The sequence below is a fragment of the Zonotrichia leucophrys genome, chromosome 7 (genome assembly GCF_028769735.1).
Source record: "Zonotrichia leucophrys gambelii isolate GWCS_2022_RI chromosome 7, RI_Zleu_2.0, whole genome shotgun sequence".
NCBI classification, from domain to species: Eukaryota; Metazoa; Chordata; class Aves; order Passeriformes; family Passerellidae; genus Zonotrichia; species Zonotrichia leucophrys.
In genome coordinates, this window is record NC_088177.1 from 4076726 (window position 1) to 4101981 (window position 25256).

The 25256-nt window shown below is 40.5% G+C and overlaps 1 protein-coding gene across 2 annotated transcripts in view; it reads right to left on the reverse strand.

The window, feature by feature from the left end:
• ARHGAP15 (Rho GTPase activating protein 15) overlaps positions 1 to 25256 on the reverse strand; it is a 322242-nt gene that overhangs the window by 5197 nt on the left and 291789 nt on the right. For both annotated transcript variants that reach the window (XM_064717976.1, XM_064717977.1), the window contains one exon: positions 18132 to 18237. In XM_064717976.1, the coding sequence (XP_064574046.1) occupies positions 18132 to 18237 (106 nt within the window). The remainder of the gene's footprint in view (positions 1 to 18131; positions 18238 to 25256) is intronic.

The window sequence follows — 25256 nt, forward strand, 5'->3', positions numbered from 1 at the left end:
GCACAATATTTGTGTTCACTAGGGAAGTCTGCCACTAGAGACAGAAACCAAGACCAACAGAGAGGCCAAGAGAGATTAATGATAAATAAGAATAAATGGAACTCCACCAAAAAAGATTTAAAATGCTGTATTCATGTCATCTCTCCTCTTGGTATAGGAACTAACCTTATGGAATCAGGACCCAGCTCCTCTCTGAGTGGGGTATTCCATTTGGGTGGGTTTTGTGGCTTTGCTGAACTGTGCTGGCAACCACTGTCATAGCCAGAGCTGCCCACCCTCATGGATGATGGGACTGATTTGAAATGTAAGTTCCTGTGAACTGCCTTAATAGGTCAAAGTGTGTGCCTCCCATTGATTCACTTTGCCAATAATTATCCTCAAATTAGCCACTGTCTCTTTCCTATCTATTCTCAGGCATATGCAAATGTAATGTTGTAGCTTAAGGACTTGGCCCTGGTAAGGGCTCAGCTGCCTTCAGCTCTCCCCAGCAATAATTTTGTTAACAGGCCTCTTCAGTGCACTGGTACAGGCCAGTTTTTATGCAGCAGCTTTCTGACTTCTGGTGTTGCAGAGCTCCCAATCAATTTGTTAAAATTTGTCTCTTATGATGAACAGCTTTCAGCTCAACGTTTTACGCTTCCCTCCTTCCCAAACGCTGGTTCACAGGAGTTAAAAAATAACAGGTATTACATACTTTGCTTTAGAGACAAGACATTTGGGAAAGAATCATCCAACCTTGAAATAAAATCTTTATTGAAAGCAATTCTACATCCATGCCAGTCAGATACATTGTGTGATCAGAGGAGGTGTCCCAGGGGAAAGCTCAGTGCTGTAGACAGGGTTGATTACTTGGACCTCCTGTCAGTTCTTAACTCATTGACAGTGGCTGAGACATTCAGTACAACTTTGTTTTCTTTATTTGGAAGTAAAGTTAATATACTTACCTTAACTGTGCCAAATGTACTGGAAAATAACCTGATAATAAAACGTACTGTCCTAGGAAGTGATAATGTCTGTGTGTGTATAAGCACATTTTCGCAGGGCTTTTGCAGCTGGGTTTTTCAGTGCTAGGAAGGAACCACAGCTATAACATGAAGCACAGATAACCTAAACGATCAGGTTTTTTCCTCAACATATTTTCTTGTCATTTAAGGCCTGTTACACACTTTCCTGAGATACAGTATATCACAGCCACATAATTTCCTGTCGTCAATTTATTTCAGTTCAGCTGCAGTTGTTGTTTATTGGGAAGAATCTGAGTGGGTTTTGGTACTAAAAGGACAAGTGAACTCCAGCTTTGAGAGTCCTCTTAAAGGACAAACAACAATAGGGGTCCTATAATAGATCAAAACCTTGCAGAGATATCCATACCCAGCTGGATACACCAGCTGAGGAGAGAAACCGAAATACATTGTGGGGGAAGAGGGAAGGGCCTGTGCATTGCTTAACTCCATCCTGGGAAAGTTATGGAGGTAACTGGTGGTGAGGGAGCCCCTGATGTCACAAACTCTATTTGTGTAAACTGTTCACTTCCTTGCACTACTCCACAGATAAATTTCAAATTCAGCATTAAATTCAAGTTCTTGATATTTTATGAATGCAGGCTAAACCTCTTTATATCTATGTCCTGGCTGCATGGGTGATTTGCTCAGATGAATTACAGTAGTATTCACCAGCTGGTGAAGCTGAGCAGATGCAAACATCACCAGTGGAGTCCTCAGCTTGTGAGATCTGTGCACTGTGATGGGAAGAGGGAGATTGGTGTGTGTGGAACTGAGACCTGAGGCTTCTGCTTATAGAGGAGCTCCAAAGCACCACAATGTCTGTCCTTTTCCAAATGTGCCATGTGGTTTCCTATGCAACAAACAAGCACAACTCAGGGCTCACAGTGCACTAACACAGTTTTAAGCTAGTTGTATCTATCTGTGTAAAACATGAAGGCATTTTAATCCCTGTTCGTTCCATAGGTAGAATTTGAAACAATGGCTAGGCTGGTAATAGAGAAACCAGGTCATGGCGTAGGATATGTTACAAGAGGGGTCAGAAATAGTTCAGACATACTTGAGAGCTTGCTTTTGCTGAAAATAGCCTCGATGGCTCCTGGCCTACAGAAACTCCATAGGCTTCCTGTGCTCTGCAGCTGTGGGTTCGTGTTACAGCACTTTGGGAAAAATCCCTTCTCTTCAGTTGCTCTGGGATACAAGAAGGAGCACTCAATGCTGTCCTCCTCCACAGCCCAGGCTTTAAATGTGACCATTGGGTGGCTATATATAGCACCTGGACAGCTGACAGGGCCCTGGTGGAGAATGGGCTTCCTCAGGGGATCCCCTGCATATCTCACAGCACGAGCCCTTCCCTGGATGAACTGCCTTGGAGCCCGGCCCTAAACGAGAATAATAACTAAACTAGCTCTGAACATTGCTTCACAGTTGGCTGAATAGACTGTGAAAAGCTGAGGAAAGGCATTTATTCTGGCTTAGCCTGGTTTAATAAGAGAACAGTTAAAAATAAAGTGGGTGAACTTTGCTTCCCATGCGACGACCCTGCAGAAGAGCGTGTGGGCTCTTGCCTTTGCACACACCTCACAGAATGCCTGTCTTGTGGAGAAAGAATTTATCTTCTGGGTAGCTGAGAACAGCATGTAAAAACACATTTGAATATCTAAAGATACTGCAGGCCCTACATTCAGGGGCTTCATTCAGGAAAGTGCTTTGGAGAAGTCCCGCTTGCTCTTCTGCACAAGGGGAGGTGCTCCTGCTCCACTGAGGAGCTGTGAGAGGGGATTACAGTTTATCTGCACCTCAGCCTTGGGATTGTTTGTTTTTCTGGACATCTTCTGAGTCACAGAAGCTCCAAAGGCAGGAGGGCCACCCTGGTGCATGGACAGCAAGGGCAGGAGCCAACCTTCACATTGTTGCTCCACCAAAGACCTTGCTATGGGCAAAGGATCAAGTCTCACTCCCCAAAACCAAATTTTATCAAAGAGATAGATTCAACATCTTTCCATGAAACCTTCCCTATTACTAAAATTCCAGTTCTCCCTTTTGGAACACTGATCCAACTGGGTGACCTGCTAGGTTCTTCCATTTACTGAGAGCCAGCACTCTGTCCTCCCAGTTTAGCTTGGGTGTTAATTTTTTGTGTGTGAATGCAAGCAGGTTCTGACTGGTGCTCTTAAGAGGACAGATCTGTCTAGTCCACGTTGCTGTTGTGCCTGCAGTTTGCCTCTTTGGGCACAGCTTTTGGTAGGAGCCAGCTGAAGGCCATGAGCTTCCCCAAGGAGCATCCTGGACTCCTCTGCCTGCAGCTCTGGGCACAAGGCATTAATTTCTGTCTTCTTTCATAGCCCTGTAGCAGCAAATTTTGCTCAAACAAGAGCAAATCCCTGCCCAAAAGCCACACAGACACTGTGAGCACAAGCCTGATTTTGGGGAAGGGATGGAAGAGAGCAAAACCCCCTGTGGCAAATATTGGGCAGAGGCTGATGTGGTTCTTAGAGGTGTTTGGATAGTAGATAAAGGCAGTGTGAGACTACATAGAATAATAAGTGTTCAGACAGAAGCATACCACCTTAATGCCTAAAATGTATTTTTAGCTGGTGGTGTAACTTCTGCTGTGCTTGAATATTTTTTAAATTTATTTTTAATTCCACTTCTGATATATTTTTTTTCTCCAGAACAACTAGCTTGTTGTAAAGACCAACCTGTCATAGTTCCTGGATTTGTATGCTTTTGTGGCCTGTGTGGTTCAGAAGGCAACAGATAGTTTTAAATAAATAAAGCTTTAACTTTTTAAATTGCTTAAATATTTTTGTTCAAGAATGCCCAAAGCTTTCTTGTAACATTACAAATAAAAAGCAGTTAGTAACAATCTTTCTTAAATCACGAATTGTAAATATAGAACCTTTATCATCAGCACAGCACATCCAAAAATGTCTTTGTAAAATAAATCAAATTATATGAGTTAATTGATTCCAGGCAACATCAGCAACTGCAGGTGGAAACTGAATAACAGGATGTTTATTAATGAGGGACTATTAATCAAAATTGACAATATCAATTCCTGTTTCTTTTATTTGAATTCTACCTGCAAAACCCATGAACATACTCACTGGATTTTAAAATAAAAATTTAAAAGTAAAGAAAATGCTGACACGTGGGGTTTTAGCTTTAGACGTAGGGCTATTTGTTTAAACAGCGAAAGGATATCCTAAATCCAATTTGACAGGCAATGCCAAAGATGCCAGTGGTAATTAATTAGCACTTAATTTAGACCACAGAACAACAGGATATGGAATTGGTGCTCAGTGCCATTTCCCCTTAGGCTTCATCTCATGAGGGTCAGGAGTATGGCTGTTGCATTGAAGGTCAGTAAATAAATTGGGGGAACACATTGACACTGGACTTTTCATGATAGATATCCTTCACCCTTATTGCTGCCTCTGGCTATGGCTGATGAGAAAAGGACTGCAATTGTTGTGTGAGGAATGTTGTGGTGCCCAGGCTCGAGTGGAGCAAGGTGGTGCCTGAGCCCAGGAGCCCAACACTCACTGTGCTGGCAGAGAAATGCCCCAGCTCTGTGCCTGGGCTGGAAATAAACTCCTGACTGCAGCACAGAGAGCTTGAGGAACTCTGACAGGCGAGAAAATTCACTTTAAAAGCGGCCCTTAAGTTTGCTAGATTTGTGAGCTTAGCTTTAGATTAAGCATAATTAAAATCAAGGGAAGATTTTAAAGTGAGGTTAGAAACTAGGTCAGCAAGGGAAAAAACACGTTTCCTTATTATCCTCTTGTCTTTGTCTTAATAATGTTTGGTGCTACTCCATAGAGCTAAAGGCTCTTAATAAAGGTGGATTAATGTTATTAACAGCATTGTTTCCTGACGGGGACACCGAGGCTTTGATGTGCTTAATGATGGACAAACAGAAAGTACATGGCAAAAAAACAGAGCCACCAGCTCTGGTTTGTACCTCAGTGAGAGAAGCCACTGTGAGCAGCACGCCCAGAGCAGGGGGGATATGGAGAACACACAGGAGACCCTCTGTCCCTTCTTCCCAGAGGCACATCAACTGCATTCTTTGGTTCAGATTTACCCGTATGAAAGGTGGAAAGATGATGAGACTCTGTATTATGATTTAAGCCTCCTGCTCCCAGTAAAATTAGTGCATCTGTCAGACACTTCTATGCTCTATCTCCCAGTAATCTCTTCCTTTCAAGGAGAGCCTCAGGTGGAAGGTGCCAGCACTGCCACAGGTGTTCAGTGATGTTTCAGCTTTGTGAAATCACTTCCTACAAACTGTACCCTTACTATGCCTCAGTACTGCAGCTCCCCATGTCCCACAGGGTGCTGGACAATGGGAGCTTCAGTATTTACAGCAGGGTGGCTCTGGTTGCACATCCCAGCTGTACTCCACTGGCACAGTTTTGTGCCCTTGGTCCCCTGAAGGGCTGTCTGCATTGCTACAAAACGAAAACACCGAGCTAGGCAGCAGTCTCTGCTCAGAAAATGTATTTTGGAAGCCCCAGGTTAAGAGTTATTTTAACTTTCACTCCATCACCCCCTTTGCAGCATCTCTCTCTGGGCAGTGAGTGAAATTTTGATTACTGTGAAAAGCACTGACAAAAATCCCAGAAACTGGAAGCCACAATGGAGTCAGAATTTCACCTTATATGAGCTTAACTTTTCTCATTTTGGGTGATATCTGCTTTTACTAAGTGGAGTTACTGCTTTTGACTATGTTCAGTCTATAACCTCTTGCAGCCTTCAATTACAGCCTTTTTGTGCTATAATCCAGTTGACAGCAAATAACTCAGCCCTGGATATGACAGGTTTACTTTCTGACTTAGAGCCCAGAAGGGGCAATTGAGTGGAATTTCAGCCTGGGATGTTGAGCTGTACACATCTTGCCCAGAAATTCATCTTTGCTTGTGGGTCTAGATTAGCCCATGAAAGGCACAGTTTCACTATCAACACATTGGTTTTGTCCAGTGTCATGAATTAATTATTCACTTCTGTGAGAAACACAGTAATTTTTGATGTTGAATGTGGCAAAGAATTCCACAAAAGTCAGGGAACAAACTCTTGACAAAGTTTTCCTTTTTCTGTGATTTTTTTTAATCATAGAATCACTGAATCATTTCCTTTGGAAAAGGCCTTCAAAAATATAAAATCAAAGCATTGCAATTGCTTCATAAATTATTTTGTTTCAAGTCTTTTAAAAATAATTTTAAAAAATTCAAATATTGGCCTATTAACTGTCCCCAATATAAATAAAAAATCCATATTTTTTTTCCTGTATTGTCACCACCTTGTTGTTTAAAGTGAAAGTCTTTTTGCAGCGATCTACCCAACAGAGATGATTTTCTATGGATCTGACCTCAACCAGGATTCCTCCTCTCCCAGGTTCAGCTCTGAGCTCTCCACAAGCTAGGATTGCAATATATCTGCACTGCATTTGTATCAGATTTGAAAGATGCTTTAACATGCCTCCCAGCACCACGATTGTTTCAGCCCTGATACTGAGCACGAGTAGGATGAACGCAGCTCTTAAATGCACTAGTGAATATGTGCCACGAGTCTTTGATTTCCTTAAACTTATTTACATTTTACTCGCCCTTGAGCAATGAATTTACTATGTCAGCATTGTCTTTTCTACTTACACTTTGTCTGTCTTGTCCCCTCACCTTAGCTTGATGTTTATTTTTTTGTGCACGTGTTTAGTCTGCTGCACTAAATGCAGGGACTGCCTGGAGTGGAGGATTTTCCATATATTGTGTCTTTCTAAGAAGCACCCTTTGTAGTACTGCAGGTTCTGCAATATTTCCTGGCTTTAAACTAGCTTTGAATTTTCTCATTAGCTCCTTTAAAGTCAAATACCCATTCACACATGTGCTGGTCTCAGATGACTCTGGTGTAACTGCCTCAGATACTTTACAAAGTCTTTATACTCTACACAGTCAGCCCTACCTCTCTCAGTAGTTGTATTTCTTTCATCTTTGAAGCTTCAAGTGACCAGATTTGCCAATATCTGCTTCTGTCTAACCCTGATCAAAATCCACAGTTAAAATAAGTGCTGAGAAAACATACATGAGTCTCTTAGACCTCCTAACCCAAACCATGTTCTACAGAGATTGAAGGATTTAGGAACAATAGGGACAATATTGCTGTTGATATCAAAACCCTGATATCAGCCATCAGTCTTTGGACAACTCACACAGTAAGGAGCTTTCAGGGCACCTCTCTGTAGGTGCTGCTTCTCCAGCAGAAAATGTCTAGCCTGAAGTGACTGTAAATGGATTTACAAACTTATAAAGTGCCTCTTTAGCAAGCACACACTGTAGTTTCAGAGTTGGATAAACTTAATTTAGTAGAGGAAGTAATGGAAAGCTCTTACTATATAATTTGGAAAGGTTAAGCAGCTCCTCACTATAGAGGCCAGGTGAGATCCAAAACGTGTTCAAGACTTGAAATTTGCCCTGTGACAGAAATCTCAGGGCTGGCTCTGAGTCCAGAGCAGCTGCAGTGACTTCCATGGGGAAGATGCCCTGAAGGAATGAAATCTCCTTATCCTGATGACACTTTTATGAGACCCTTACCCAGACATGGAAACAATCTGGGTTGTCTGAGGTGGTTAAAGTTGCCTGCTACTACTGCTGCCACAGCCCTGCGGAAATCCTCTCTGGACCGAGAGTTTGAACAAGGCAAACTGATGTTCCCAGTAAACTTCACTTGCTGGAGAGCTTCCATATGCTCCGGGGCTGTCCCATATGCCCTGGGCTGACTGCATGGTGGCTGCTGATGGTGTTTGGTGAAGGCCTGCACTTGGCAGTGTGGATGGCAATGATCTGGGAGGTGAGAACAGTTTCCAGATGGATGAAGTGCTATCCTGAGGTGGTCTGGGGAGCCTGAGCCTAGTGCTGACACAGAGAACATGGTGCAAAAAAGTTTGTGCTTTTCTGTGAAGGTGCTGCGACAGCTACAGGAGGAGCCGTAAAAACTACAGAACTTTTCTGAATTCCTTTTTCTTGGCTTATCTCCATGGCAAGGGGTCTTCTTTTGGGAGACCACAGCAAAGCTTTGGAGAGGATGTGGCAGTGCTATCTAATGTTAGGGCTGAGGTGGGTGTAAAATCCTCAGTTTAGAGAAGGTAACTGGTTGCATCTTGTGGACCAGGGGAGGAGGCAAATTGGCTGGAGAGAGCTGCTTCACAGATTTATGATTTTACATAGCACCATAATGCGTAATGTACGAAAAGATAAATATTTTCCATTCAGCAACATCTTGCTGTATTTTCATCTAACTCTATAATTTTAATTATAAAGTGAACATAACCTGTATCAAATTATGATTTTGTTAACATATTGAATGAGGACAAGAAAAATAAATACCAGATTTTATACTGTACAGGCACATGAAGGTATAGTAAAAAAATCTGGTTTCCTTGACCACATTGTCATAATATGCATATATAACTGCTTATTGAATCCAGGCTGTGTAGACAACAGAAAGAACACTGGCTCCATACCATCACAATGCATGCCCACAACAAAGAGGAGGAAAGAACAGGCTCTTTCATTGTGTGTTTCTAACTATTACCAACATAAGGGCTAAAAACTACCTCTGTCTGAAGTGTATCTATACACCCATGCATAAGTTATTAACTGGGCTCTCTCAGCACAGTTGCTGAAAATATTAATATATTCAAATTATATTCTAGCTACTGCAAAAACAGTAGATCAGACAAATGTATTAAAATCTCTTCAGACAAAAGGAGTCATGTTATTTATAAAGTTCCTCCCCCCCTGCTCCTCACTGGAACACAAACCTTCATTGTATAGAGTACACGAGAATGCAAGATGATCCTTTAGATGTCAAAATGTGGCTAAAAGTTTGAATGTAATCATAAAACAGTGACTCCAGCGCTCGCCATAAACAAATTGTCACTGGCATTATGTAACTTGGACTATTCACAAAGTATAAAAGATGGGAAGAATAAAAGGTGGCTGCCAAACACTATTGGCCAAATCCAAAGGTCGTGCCAAATTGCGCCAGTGGGCTGGGAATTGCAAACCCAGCGTGGAATTCGGATTTACACTCCTCGGTTCTTGGGCTGCCTAGAGTGAGATTAAGGCTATTTTTTATTCAGTTTGTCAGGAAGGCGGCAAGGCAGCAACCAGTGGCTTCTGCAGCCCCCCTGCTCGCTCTTAGTGGGAGATGGGAAAGCGGGATAAAAGTTTCCTAATTGCCACAGGACCCGTTTTTGTGCAGAGTGGCTTTCTGGGCTGCAAGCAGGCACAGTCAGCCACCAGCAAGGCAGCCAGGAAAGGGAGGCATCACTCTCAAACCTGGTGGTCTTGAATTTTTCATGTTACTATTATGAAGGGTGCTGCCTCTTTGGGCAGAGACCTTGCCTTCCACCCGGACTCCTCTGGAAAACTGATTAATGAGGGAAGACCATTCACCAATGCAGAAGGTCTTGTTTGTGAACAACAACCAATCATTAATTTATACTTTCCTTCAGTCCAGGCTCTAGGTGTAAAGTACATCTGAAAACAAACGCGCTGCACAGATTTAAATTGTAACTAATGGTTGTGTTAATGCCCCACCAAACTAGGTGGTTGCCCACTCCTGCTTTTTCCCCCCACCCTTCCTTTAAAAAGTAAAATGACATTTTTTCCCCAGCCTGAAATAATTGCTGAAGCAGAGATACTGGCTTAACTCATTATGAATTATTAGTGGAAAAGTGGGTCTCAGAAGTATGTTACATCTGAAATATTTTTCGTCACTTGAACATGTGCCGTCCAGAACTGGCCCTGTTCTACCAGGCACTGGGAACAAACACTTCGCATTCACAGATGCTCCTAATTTGGTGTGGTTTGGAGTGTAATTTAGATCAAACGTATCCATGTAAATGAGTCAGGGTTTCTTAATTAGGTGCCTCTAAAGAAAAAACTTGGACCACATCAGTAGGTGTGGGTGTGGTGCCCACAGTACTGGAATCTTTCTATAGATGAAGCTGAGTTTTGTTCAGGCATACTGTAGGTTTTTCTTTCCTTTTTTATTTTTTTCTTTCTTTTTATTTTTTTTTCTAAAGCACAATAATAAATCTGCAGATGGCATAGACATAAAGACGCTACTTCAGAGGAGCTGTCTAAAACACTGTCTCTTTGGCAAATGCCTTAAAGTAGGTCATTCTGCTGTGATTTAGGTTTATATTTCATTGCCAGCTTTTTGTTCCCATTACAAGTAGAGTGCATTCCAGTCCACAGATTTGCTCTTCTTTTTTTTTGTTTTTTTTTTTTCTGATTGGTTTTTATTTACAAGAATTTGTAGATCTTCATAAGAAAATGGCCAATACCCTGTCAGAAGTAGTAATCATGCACTTGACCACAAAAAGAGATGTATGAAGGTGATAGCCTGCAAATATTGGAATGTAAAGTACCATTCTCTGGAAGGAAAAATTGTATTGATTCTCTTAACATGGTGATTGAAATGATTGTTGCATCTTTTGCAGTGTGTGAAAAAGGATTTGATCTAATGTCATTCCAGAACCCTCACAGAGCAGGGCCCTAGTTGTTCAGGTATTTGCTTTTGCTTTTTATAAATTTGTCACTGAAAATCATGTATTTTATATCTTATTTAAAAAAAATAATCTGGGTCTGTTTTCCCATCAAAGTGCTGGGGGATTTACATGCCAAACTCTCACTAGCCTTAATGAATTACCTGCATAAATTCCCTTTCAATCAATAGTAGAATAGATCCTATTGTGTTGTATTAATTATTTTGCACAGAACACTGACATTTTGGCCTTAAAGCCTTTTTTGTTTTGTTTTGTTTTTTTAAAGTCCCAATGAATATCTGAGAAACTTCAAACAAATTATTTATTTATTTCACAATCTTAATTCTGAGAAAAATCATGTATCTTTAGGATCAAAAATGAAAAGCATTGCAATTTACCCTTTGATGACCTTGTTGTGGACATTAGTGTGTTGGAGCCCAATCTCCCCCCCCCAAAAAAAAAAAAAAAAAAAGGGGGACAGAGCCATTGTAATGAATTGAGCATTCCTAATGTTGGCCAACAAAAAAGGATTTGAGCTGGAAAGAACACTAACCCCAAGCAATATTAAGAGGTTACAAAATCCCATAAATTAACTCCGCCGGTGATATTTTGCTGAAGCTGATGCGAGTGCAAACCAGAAGCAGGATCCTCACGTGGTCCTGATTAACTGAAGAGTCCTTAGCAGCAACCAGCCCTGCCTGGGATGTGCTGGCCAGATGCACACGTACACCCACAGCACATGGATGAGCCTTCAAAGGCTTGGGGGGCTCCACCGGGGGATTGGGGAGCAAGCAAAGAGTGGAAGTGAGAAGTGTTGGCTGTGTCGTGGTGGGAAAGTGCCTCAGCCTCTCCATTCCTCACTTTCTTTATCTACACAACTAGGATAATAAAACTTACTGACCTGAAAAGGAAGTTAGGAGATTTAATTAATGTTTGAAAAGCTTTTTTGAGATCGTTTGATATTGAGTAATGTGGGATGAACAATAGGAGCTCTTGGAGACAGGGGCTCTATCTATCAGGGTTTGTGTACCGCACTCAGCACAATGGTGCCGTGCAGCCACAGAGTCAACTGTGTCATAAATATTTAAATTAAAACTATGTTAATTATTTTTATCATTCTGTTATTTGCTGATACACCAGTTCAGTACTTGGTAGCATTGAAAAGTACCGAGTGCAATTATTTGCCTGACTGTTATGAAAATCAGGGTTTATATTTTTAAATACAGTTGTGGAAATCGGAAATAGATGGAAGCAAGGGATGAAAATGTGGCTTTAATTACTCATCATGCTTCTTGTTAAAAGCACTAAGCAGTAAGGTATTCTTTGGGGAAGAACTAACTTTGTAAACTTTCTTATTCCTCAAAGAGCAGAATTTGGCATGACGGCAAAACCCTCGGTAGCAGGTCACCTCAACCCAAAAAAGCAAAAAATCAAAATGCTCAAAGATGCTTCTGAGAGACTGGAATTTTTTTTCTTTTTTTTTTGTCTTGAACCCAAAATCTACTATTACTCCTGTTCTGTGCACACTTGTGCCTGGTGCATATTTTCTTGCGTCCACTTACTTCCAATGGGTGAGTTTAGTAGACTGATATGTGCTTAACAGAGGGGAAAAGGGTTTAATTCTTCTCCTTACCCCAAAATGAGCCCCAGGAAGCTGTGGTAAATGGGATGAGTGTTGGCATTGCTCCAGCTCCTTTGTAAAACTCTTCCATAACTGAAACTGAGAAACGCATGTGCGCAAAAGCACGTCTCAATATATATTTGCCCTTCTCAAGTTAAAAGATGATTAAATAATTTCATATAAATCTTAAAATGCCAGCCAGGTATACCTGAATTTTTTATGTAACTGGCATGCCCTCCTGCAGGAGCTTGTTTCTCCTCCTCACATTTCCAGTAGCTGCTCCCCCAAAGATTGTAGGGGCACAGTTAAACTTTTCTCCCTGCTGCTGTCCCAAGGCTGAAAACCAAAACCTGCTCATGAGTTGCCTGATAATAAAGAAAGGTCCTGATTCAGGAAATAATTTAAACAAATAGTCTTTCTTGTGCTTTCTTTTAAGGGGTTCTGTACCTTTCTAAATTTGGGCATTTTTCCTGAGGGAAAACTTAAGTGCCCATTCCACTTTTTGGGTTGTAGGTCTTCCACAGGTTCACTAAGGTTTCCCAAATAGATTTTTATTTTTTTGTGTAGTACTTCCATTTTGGGGATTGTTTTTAGTTTTCAGTGGCTTTTACCTTGATGATGATGATGATTGTTATTATTATTACTATTATTATTCTTAATAGAAAACTTGCACAGTTCCCAGTGTAATCTGTTCTTTTGCTGTGTGAGAAAAGGGCTCTCCCGAGCCTACATTTATTACGTGAGCCTGCCTGAAAACTGCTGATATGACACGTAGTTTAGCAAGTGGAAATCACATATGTTTGCTATATCTTTCCTCCACTAACTTTGGAGGGAAAAAAAAAAGTCTGCAGGCATCCCATACAGCATTCTTATATGCTGTACCTTAACTTCATTTTCTGGTTTCCCCTTAGAACTCTGGGTACTGCTGCTGGATTTGTCATCACATTGTCATTGTGTCATGGTGTGCAGGCTACTGTGGGCTGCTGGCTATGCATGGCTCTGCTTTATTTTACTTTTAATTTATTTTTTATTTTCTTTTTTTCCCTTAGATTTTAATAAGTAGAAACAGGTCTGTTTAGCTATATGTAGTTTGGAAAATCCTTGGCTTTTCAGAATGTTGCTGCCAAGGGTTGTCAGGTTTGAGATGGGGGGACTATTCCTCCACAGTGTTTGTAAAGGTTGGATTTTTTTTTTTCCTGTTCACAGACCTATGAACAGGGCGGGTGTTTGGGTTTTTTTTTGTCAAAACAGCTGAAGATTAATACCTATGACTTTTGTTAGATCATATATTAATATTGGTGGGTTTATCTTAGATATATAGTTCTACCCTTGATGAGGAGCATATTTTGAATGAAATCAATGTAAACAATTAATAGTAAGAATGAAGAATTTGGGCAGAGGGGGAAGAAAATCAGGAAGAAAATCATCATTCTCCCTCTGAAAGGGCAGAAAGCCTGGATGGCATCTGAAAATTACTTGCCATGCTATGTAGAGTATGGGGAAAAATGGAGCAAAATAAATGGAGTTTCTTGGATTCAAAGGTGAATTAAAACAAATCAGCTCCTGCCTGGACAAGCCAGCCAGATAGGGCACATTAACAGATCCACGTGATAAACCAAGAGGCAACTGCAGAGCTCCCCAGACAACTTGCCTGAAGTGGCTGCCAAGGAGGCAGATGCTGCTGCTGGAAGAATATCTTCCACAGTTGGGCATCTGGGTTCCGCGCTTCCACGGAAGGCACAGGGATGGGAGCTGGCCCCTGCCTTCCCCTTTAATTATTTCAACATCCCTGTTATAGTTTTGTAAATAACACACATTATCCTGCCTTTGTGCAGGGAAATCAAGAACGAGGAGAGGGGTTTTTGTGTCTAACACCTCCCCTTGCAGGGGTATCCACACGGATGGACGCAGCCAGACCGGAGCTTGGCTGCCCTGCGCTCCAGCCTGGTCAGATGTGACACAGCTCGGGTCTGGGAGTTGCAGAGCTGCCTCGTGGTGGTGGCACGGAGCTCAACCTAATAAGCAGAGCAGGCTGAGATTCATTAATTTAACATTAATAAGCACAGCTCATGAGCTCAGGCACAGCGCTGTGTAAGGCAGGCACACAGCTCCTGCAGGAGAGCGGCGTCCGCCCTCGCCAGCTCTGAGGACACAGCCAGGGTGTTCCTCCTCCCTGCTGCATTTTGCATGAGGGAGAAATGAGGTTTGTGGTCACTGGAGAAGCTTCTGTGCAAATAAAAAAAATCCCATCCAGGTTTTTAAATTGTGTTGCTGGTTTACACTGAGATTTTAAGGCATTTAAACTTCTTGTGCCTCGGTTTCCCAATGGGTGTGTAACAGCTTCCTCAAGGTGTTGTGGTGAAAGCAGGTCATAAAATACATAGAGTTAAATTCTCCTTCTGCCTAACTTGTATTACAATTCCGTGAGTAAATTATTTGGTACATGTAATGGTTTCTCAGATAGGGATTCGCTGTGCTTAGTTCATGTTTGTGCAGAGAGACAAGGCAAGGTTTCTGCATAATTTGATGTCCTGTGTGCACCCAAAAAATGGGACCAGAAAGGTGCATCAGTTTTAGCTGGTACCTGTGATTAGCTCACTTTGTTTGGGAGTAAAAGTCAGATGTGAGTGAGGAAGAGGAAAGAGGAGATCTGTGGAACTGCTGTATGGGCCAGAAATATATGGGCTGTACAGAGCCAGCAAATATTCTCTAAACATGTTTGAGTAGAACAGGCTGTTTTCTGTACCACTTTATCCAGGAAAATCTCTACTCAGGTTGGGTTTTTGTTGCTTCTTTCCTGTGTAACATCTATTTGTTTGGTTTGCTCATCTCTGGAAGAAGCATGAATAGCCTAATAGTAGTTGTGCTCAATTATTTCCAGCATGAGTCATAATGGAACAATTCCTTATGGAATTAGACTGACAGAGCTATGTGATATGTCTGTTCAGCCCCATATTTTGTCTATTTTGCTTTTAAGTAGAAGAGATTTCATGGAAAGATGAACAGGGACGTCAGCAGGTTGTGTTTTTTTCCTGTAAAATGCAAAAAACTTGAAAGAACAGGTACTGCAGACTCAACTTTGCTTTTAATCCACCTCCTGTGGGCTGCATACACTGCACTGTGACTTCTTGCAGCTTCAGAGAGCTTGGTTGAAGAGAGATATATGGCACAGGAGTTAATCCCTGCTGCCAGGCCTTTCTCACAGTCTCTCTCATCACCTGCTTTGTCTGGGTTTCTAAGGAGGACCCTTCTGAAGTGCATTTCTCATTGTTATTTCTGCTGGATCTGGACCTGCTCCTGCAGACTGGATTGCTGCAGAATGGCTTAGGATAAGGCAAAGGTTGGATTCTCATGCTGAGTGTCAGTGAGACAGATGCTCTCACATCTGTACAGAAGTCACAGGCTTGGACAGCCCCATGGTCCAGGTCTGTATAGCCCTGTTCTGTCTGTCTGACAGGAAAGAAAGGAGCAGGAGAAGGGTAGGAGAAAGAGGGGGAATGCCATGGAAACAGCATAGCTACAGTCCCTCATCTTCTCCCCATCAGAACCCCCTCAAGACCAGTTCAACTCTGGGCAAGAATATCCATCTCAACCAGCAAATATGGGAACTGCAGTAATGTGCCTCAAACAAAGCCAGTTTAGTTATTTTTCGAACTAAACCGAAACTTCCAAAACTCCTGTAACTTGCCCTGAGAAAGTCCTGTGATCAAAGGGGGTGGTGCAAGTCCGTGCTGAGGGACATTGACACTCCTCTTCTGAAGAGTGTCCCCAAAATTAATATAACTCTACATTTTGTAGAGTTACACCTTCAAACTAGTTGTGAATCAGTCCTAGACTGATTCAAAGATATACACACCATCTCTATTTGCCTAATATAAGCATCACATCATTACTGAAAATATAAGTACACTAATTCATTCTTATCAATGGAGCCATGAGATCATTCAGACTGACCCCTGTCTTTAGCATCAACAAGTTCAAGAGAACACATAGGTTTTATTTTTGGGGGGATATTTTTGTGTTTTCAACATCTATTCTACTGTTGCTTCCACATCAATGGAGCAAAGCTTCTGGAATAGCCCTATCTTTTCCTGAGGATGTGTTTGAGGCAGAGAAGAAGACTGACCTTCTTCAGAGAGACTCAGACAGTTACTTCCCTAATTCCCTAACACTATTGGTGTTTTATTTCCTCTATTTTAGCAGTTTTATTTTTTCCTCTTGTTTTTCCCAAAAAACCACCAGTGTGGGTCCAGTTTCACCAGTTATTCTACACATCCACAGCAGGAAACAATTGCTGTCCCAAATAGATTATGCTCTAAAAAGCCAAGGCAGACAAAGGAAGTATTATCATCATTTTGTAAACAAGGAACCAAGGCACAGGGAGATTAAATGATTTACCCAAGGTCACCCAGAACATCCGGTCAAAGCCAAGAACTGAACCCACGTCTCCCGAGTCTCAATCAAGTGATTTAACTATGAGATCAAAGACTTATTGCGTGTACCTGATATCTCTCCCCTAAGACACGGCAACAAAACTTTCTCAGGTTAAGATCAATGCCACACAGAGTGCAGTAAATTTTGTGTATGGCATATCTGTGCTGACAGCGTGTACCCACTCCTTGCACTCATGTTCTTCCCAGGAAATAATTTCCCTTATTATTCTTCCATTGCCAGCAATAAATTATCATCCTTCTCTAGATAACCTGCTGAAGGAGAGAATGTGTGCACACAGTGCATCAAATGAACACACAGGAAACTGTTTTTCTGCAAGGCCAAACTCAGTCATTTTATGGACTGCTTAAAATCCTTCCATGCTTAAATGAAATGGGGACATTCCCACAACTATATGAACTTCATTTTGCCATTTCAGCTGGAAGTTGCAAAGCAAGATAAAGGATCTACATCTCTTACATGCACATGCCAAGAAATGATCGCTATAAAGGCATCATTCATTATAAGCTCAGAGTGGTCTTTGATTTGGAGCCTTTATCACTCCTCATAGGGGTCAGTACATCGTTCCTGGGATGAAATACTCCTCTGTGCCTTGATGGGGCCCAGATCCTGATGTCCCTTCAGTTTTAGGGGTAGTTTGGCTGAAAAATGACTGTAGAAAATAGCAGTTGGGTAGTGCCAACAGCAAGAAGGACCCTGCCCTTCCCACATCCCTACCCTGAGGCCTCCTGGCCATCCTTCATGTCAAACAGCTCTGGTGGGTGTCTGAGTGAGCCATGTCAGCTATGGACACCTTTGCTGTTAATGCCATGAAGCACAGGAAGAAAACCTGAATGTGACATCCTGGGTTGATTTTTTGGGTCGACATCTCTTGCAAACCCACACAATAAGTGTGGAAACCACAGGGTAATGACGAGGGGCAACCTCACAGAGTTGTTTTTCTGCCTCTGCAGTATCTCAGCAACTTTAGGAGAGGAAAGATGCACTTCCAAATATTTCCTCAGCATTTCTTAGGTGTTCTGTGTTGTCCCAAGCTCCCTATGAGGGGCAAGAGCACCTGCTGTGTTTTCTTGAGTGAGATTGTGTCTGACCTCGACATATCACAATGACAATACAGGTGATTGAACAGCAGGGACCTTGGTGTTGAAAACATGACCATCCAAAAGGCCATTCCTGGAGAAATTCCATCAAACTGGGTGAATGCAATCTGGGACATGTTGCATTTGCCCAATTCAGTGCACCTGTAACACTGAATTGGGTAATCCCAATGGTTTTGGCTGTATTGAAGGAAACAGAATTGTCCTGCTTTCTGCTCAATATCTTGATTTCTTGTGCAGGAATAGGATATACATAGATACCATGAATCATGCTTAGTTTTGCCCAAGAATGTAATTATTTTTGGTATTTTGGATGACTCTTCCAATAGGATTAGAATGCCACACTACATACAGATTCCTGTTTTTTGAAATTACTGGTCTGAGAGTACCACAGTTCTACTTACTTCTGTAGATGTTGAAAAAGGATTTTCATTGTCTCATAGTTGGGTCTTGGGAGCTTCTTTACCAGGCTCCTTATGCATTTGATGCGAGTGGCATTGTCCTGGATTTCTAAAGGAAAAAAAAGAAAATAACCATTTGTGTGCCATATTTGGACATTGCTTTGCAAATTGCCTGTAGCTGGTACCTTACAAGAAAAGTCAGCATGAATACATGGCTAAAACCAGAATATTTCATACCTTCTTTCACCTTAACAGAGAACAAAAGAAGTTCACAAAGATTAAAAATTCTCTGTTAATCTTAAGAAAGCATATTCTCATTTAGATAAAAATATTTTAACTTATTTTATTAGACTGATAGACCACCTTCCTTAGATAAAATACCTCCAAGAAGTAAGAGACCCACATCATAAATGGAAGATTAAATTACATTTGCCCAGTGATGCAGCTTCTGTGATAGGTGTACTTTCTAAGTAATCCTTGTTCTCCTTTTTTACTCATCATAATTAAATCCAGTATATTTATGAATCTGTCTTTAATATCCCATCATATTTAGAAACATAAGATTTGCTATTGTTTTTAGTAGTTCAACCTTGTGAAAAATTATTTCAAAAAACTGTTCCACTGTAGCTATTTTCTCATACCTATAACATCTCACAAGTGGAATTTTTGCAGGAAAAAAAAATTGTGTTTTGAACATAAAATTAGCAATAAAGAATGCAGCACTAAGGACTTTAATCTCTCCTTTGGGGTGATAAGAACAATTCTACCATTTCTGTTAAGGTATGCCTTCCTGTTTTACCATGATTCATAGTTTTGTGGGAAAGGTTTGGCTGATATTTTCATCGATTTGTCTAAGATGTTGCATCTAAACAAAGTCATGTACAACTGTTCTTTCATTTAGGATCAGATTAGATAAGGTACCAGTAGGTCTGACGTAGGGAAAACATCTTGCATGCTACATGCCCTAGATAACCTGAGAACACTTTTCTGATCTTATCATCTATGATTTAATTATCACCTATCATTCTTCGTATATGTTCCTCTTTAATATTCATATTACCCTAGCACTCAGAGATCTCAATCAGGATTAAATCCCAGTTGCAGTAGGTGCTGCATAAGCATACGTGGTGATTAGTGACTTGATTTAAAGGTTTCGCCAAAAAAAAGTTTCAAGCTAAAATTTTCCTGCAATCAAGCTTAATTTAAAAATTAAAATTACTAGGATAATATTCCTTCCTCAGCATGTGTTGCTAGTTCCTGCTGAGATTAATACTTCCTACCCACAGATATAGATGTTTATACTGAAATTGTTTTTAATTTTAACAATCATGTAGACATGGAAGACAAAGACCTAAAAGTAGGCAGTGCATAGGTATTAGTTTTCAGTAAATAAACCCAAACTTTCTTATGGACTTATTCTATAGGAAGTCAAGCAATTGATGATAGTGATAATGAAGTTAAACACAAATGAAGAGCACACTTTCTGTGTATTTCTCTCTTGTTTTGGGTTTGACCTACAAAAAGCCTTAACTTCTGAACAGCACAACCTCCCTCAGCCTTGCAGTGCAATCATCTCGGGATGTTTTCTGCCAAAAGCCATTACTACTGTTCAGTTTTGTTCTGTGGGTGGACTGCCCAGTGGAAATAGGTCTGAAGATACAAATGAAAATGATATTAAATTTGCAGAAGTTAATTTATTATAGGAAGGGGGTGAAAATTCTCTGGGCTTTTTATTTCTGCTTTTTATTTTATTTTTTTGGTGTACATAAAAAAAAAATTACTGAATCATTTGGTTTCAAAGAGTCCTCCATGATCAAAGTCTAACCTTTACCACAGCACTGCCAAGTCCACCACCAAACCATGTCCTCAAATGCCACATCCACATGGCTTTTAAATCCCTCCAGGAATGGGGACTCACCCACTGCTCTGGGCAGCCCGTTCGAATGCTTAGCAATCCTTTAAATGGAGAAATTTTTCCTAATAACCAACCTAAACCTATCTTGGCACTACTTGAGGCCATTTCCTTTCAATCTGGGACTTGTTACCTGGGAGAAGAGACCAACATGCTATGGTCTCATTAGATTACTTATATTTATATTATCTATATTCATATTGCTTATATTTATATTTATATTTATATTTATATTTATATTTATATTTAGGCTGCCTAGCCTCTCCTGCAACTCAGGAGACACAGTTTTTCAAGTAGTTTAATTTTTAATTCTGGGGGTTTTTTTTGGTTTTTTGTTTTTTTTTTTACCGAGAGTTCATTGGGCTTGAGTGGAACTGAGACACTGAGGCAGGGACAAGCACAGTGGAAGGAGGGCTCACTCTTTGTCTGTTGCAGAACATTTACAGGGAAGTGTTGTACAGTGAAACTTTATCGTGTTCTCTTGACGGAAGTGTTTCTGCTCTGTGTTGATTAACACAGATAGGGGAACCACATCCCTGCACCCTCTGCTGCTCACAGAGGCTGCAATTCTTTGTGAGGAGTATTTGCAAAAGTGCTAAAATAGCCCTCCCCCAATATTAATTTATAAAAAAATTATTTATTGAGAGAATGACAAGGGTAGAAAGCTTTGCTTTAGGGCGTACTGTACCAAAGTCATCAGTACTGGAACATAGGGGATATTTAGGTAGGCAATAAAGCACAAAACCCATAGAAATTTTGCATAAAATTATGTTGTGCATCGGCCTTTTTGTTAATTGTTAGTCTATTGTAAAAGAAGAAAAAAACAGGCAACATGTGGTAACTTTAGTCAGCATTTCTGAACTGGGAATGATAAACACCTCTGCCTGGCTCTGGCATTTATCAGTACTGAGATATTATTACCACATAGAGTCACAGCATGGTTACTGTTATCATCAAAAAAAAAGAGCCAGCTAATCTTAATGGTTTGTAAAGCCGTTACCTGCACTGGTCTGACATTTATCATGATCATTTTACCACATGAGTCCTACATTGCAAAGGTATTTTATCTGGAAGGGACATCACTATGAATTATTATTTGCAGCTAGGTAGAAAATTGTATGTTGTAGATACCTTTTCTCATTATAAATCACAGTCACATTTCACCATTTCCCACACAAAGCTGCTGAGCCCAGGCTTTTTGCCATAACACTTAGTCTTGCTCCCTTTTATAGTTCCATGAAAATATTGGGTATTCTTTCATTAAAATGGCTGATATCGGTGGGTTTTTTTAAATGCTCTATACACGCTTGATTTTTCTCTAGTATAAAAGAATTTGTTTTTCCACTTGAGAAGCTGAAGAGGATAAACTGTTCATTTTTTTTATTAAAGCTTACTCTCGCTTCAGTTTTTGTGGCTAGGCTTGTCTTTACTCTTGACCTTGTTGATGGAATATTTAACAGATCAGATGCAGGATCTTATGTTTCATTTGCAATACCTATGTATTTGCTTTATTTCTGTAATGCCTTCAGTTCCACATTCCTAGAAAATTTTCCCTTTCACATCCCTGAGTAGAAAGAATTTTTTTTTTTTATATTTTTCTCTTTAACTTGAACAAGTGTAGGGAGGAAATCCTTAAACATGGTTTTTACAAATAGGTGAGGGAAAAGTTATCCCCTTTCCCTGTGCTGTATCATAAAGCCCAGCAGTGCAGGGTGAAAAGGAAGGAAAACACTCTGAACAGCTGTTAAATTCTGCAGCTAAGTCCAGAAAAGGATGCAGAGCACTTGTGATAAAAAGAAACAATATTGGTTTTAATTACATTCTTTTTATTGTAAGAATTGGTGAAAATCTGAGGGGAAAAAAATCTTTTTAGAAAGTTAAACTCTCTTTTCCCCATGAAAATTTTGGAAGGGAAAGTCATCATAATCACATATATCAAATAAAGAATGAGAGGAAGGCTAATCCTCTTTGCATTTTATGGGGAAATTTTGGGAGACGTGGGGGATAATTTCAGCAGATCAGGATACTCTGAAGTGAATCACAGATGGTTTCACCGTGTAAAAGAATCATTGAAAATATATTTAGAATTTGGGTTACTCTCTTTAAAAATAGGGCTGGCTCCCTTTAACAGAGCAAAACCGTGGGGATGCTCTCTTGTTTATATCTAAATGAAGAATGCATTGAAAAAAAACCCTCTCTTACTATTATATAAGCCCTTTTGTAAATGAGCTTTGGATAAACATTTGGGCACAGAAGAAAACATGACGTGTCTCTAACATTAACAGTGGCTGGGTAAAAATGAATGAAGAAAGTAACCTTTAGCACTCGTGCCCATAAAGAATACTTAAGAGAATCCCACCGAATGTTTCTTTTAATCATTAATTTTAAATGGACATCGATGTTTACAACAAGCCACTTTGTTTCAGAACAGGAAGTCCAGGGTTTATCTCCAATAACTCACGTTGGCTAGGAAGGGATGGATGTCTCTAACCTGACGTGCATTCATTATTTTGTAAGGTACTGGGGTCTGACCCGTGACCCTCCTCAGACCTGCTGCATTATTCATGTCTGATTTACTTTGTATAGTTTTACTATAGCACCCATTTCCCTTTTTCCAGGCATTTCAGTGGCTTGTGCATGTTTAATGTTAAATAGCATTTATGCTTCACATTAATGCCTAATTTTATCACATGCCATGCTTTCTTTTTATGCTTTCGAGCCTCACGGCTGAACTGCTGAAAAAAACCCAGTGATTTATGATCCTGCATAAAATATCAAACTATTGATCTGCCACCTTTTGTTGTTGTTGGCTTTTTAGGCATGGTTTTCCCCGATTTTCTTGCAGGCTCTTCTCACCTTGTTCTGTTATTTTGGATAAGATTTCTGCTGTGGTTAAAACGTCACACACTGTTGCTACAGCAAAATCTGCCTGCCAAGAGTTTTTCCAACAATTCTCAACTGATTCGGCTGCCGAGAGAAAGACGGGTCTTGTCTGAGGCTTTTTTTTTTGTTTGCTTTTTTTTTTGGTTGTTTATTTCATTCCTTTTATATATTTTTTAATCGGAACGGGGTGGTTTAGGTGGATTTTCGAGTGCTAATGAAATTGTGAGACTTATGGCGCTGGCTACAGCCAGCCGGAGTGTGGGCAGACGCTCTGTGAGCTTCCCCACTGTGCTGCTGTGCAAGCATCCCTGCTGTTATGTTTGCTATAGTTTTAATGTCTGTGAAAAATTCCTGATGCAACTAAATTATGTTCTGCCCTCTTGTTTGTATAAATAAACACCCGACTTAGCCAATTCATCTCGCTCTTGCCCATTTTAGAAGCTTGCTCTGTCACACAATGCTTAACCCCAGTCCTTGATGGCTTTGGTGTTATCAGGGAATGAAAACTTGCTTAAAAGAGAGCACTCTGTTGGCTTAATTTTTTTTTTTTTTCCCCAAACATATCAGCTGCCCAAAACTCTGCTTTTGTTTGTTAAGTCTTCATATTCTGGAAGTCATGCTGGCTAAGATACACAGGTTTTAATGTATTAATAGATAAATCACTTATTCATACCACTTTTAATGGCAGGATATTTTAATGTTACAGCATGCAACGTAAAAGTCTCAATTTTAATCACTCGCAGTACACTGTGGCAGTCCTCTATTGCAGACATATTGTAAAATATTTTCTTGTTTTTTTGAAAAAAAAATCTATAAGAAGTGTTGAAACTAACTAATATTAGCTATAAAGAAAATAAGCAATTTGTGTTCCGAATTGATCTAATTTTTATTCATGCCTCAGAATTAGTTGTTGAAAAAGAAAATGAGAATTTTTGAAACCACTCTATCTGGGCAATTGATAAATTCATCCTGCGTAATATAAAGTGGAATTTGCAATGAATATTCATACAACTTTTGTGATCCACTAGCAAGACCCAAGACAATGAGTTTGCAACTCAATCCCATTTAACAAAAATATATGTGGAATTAATGGGAAGAAACAGCACTTAGAAAAGTTAAACTTTAATGTATCGAACTCCAGGTGCCAGAGTTTGAGGGAAATAACCAATAATAGTCATTTTTTACATATTTGATGGGACTGATTATGCAATGTGCAACTCTAAATGGCTTATAGCACATTGTAGCATGGTTCCATCCCATTGGCTACAGTAGGGTGCAGGCAGATGGATGACAGTGACAAGGAGAGAAGTGCTTTTGCTTAGCCGTGCGTTAAGATGCCATCCAGAAGCTCTGTGCACTGCAGACACTTCATTAGGATGCCAGGATAATGGTAAACTACCACTCAGAGTGACACCCCATTTCCTGCTTACTGAGCTCTCCAACCTCGGCAGATGTCAACAATCTCACAGTGCTACAGAGCAGACCTAACTTTCCAGGCACTTTGACTCCAATTTTTTTCCCTTAACAGTGCCATACATTACATGCAATATGTAACAGCAAGTACCAAACAGAAAACAAAATTTGCTTCCCTAATTATAACAAAGCAGCATCTGACTTAGGTCCTGCATGCCCAGCGTACATACAACCAGTTAGGCAGCAGCGGAGAGGAATGAACCTTGTCAGTCGATTTTGGGGGTTAATTAGACTTAGGACTTTGCTAAAGGATAGCCTGATCCCGACTGAAATGATTGTGTTTCACCTCTGAGTTCTACCACGCAAAGGGAAAACGTGCCGAGCTCCTTTCCTGGTTTTTCATGCGCTGTGAGAGCCTCGTGCGGGGTTTTCTGAGCAGAAAGAGCAGACTTGAGCATCTGGACGGGGTGATATTTTCTCTGCAAATGCACAACTCGAGGCCGTAACGCACCTCCCCAACAGCAGTTAAAGCCAGCAGAGAGGCTGCGCTGCCATGCTTGACCTGCACTCTTTTCCAAACACAAATAGTTGCTCACACTTCCAAAAAAAAAATGTCTTCAAAGGCAAACCAGCATACACCCATTCAATTTATAATTTAATTTAATTTCTTGAACCTATCGGTGTGTGATTATACATGTCTTTAAAGTCAAAAATCTTGCTTATTCTAAACATAGGTATTTTGCTCCCTCTTTTTTATTTTTGGCTGTAGAGGTGATTTCACAGTGGTGGTCTGCCCTACAACAGCAGAGGACCATCACTATTATTTTCTTTTTTTGGGTGAAGTGGTGGAAACATGACAGGACATCACTGCCAGCTCCTGAAATCCCCGCTCCCCTCTCCTCCACAGCCTCCTCTGGCCC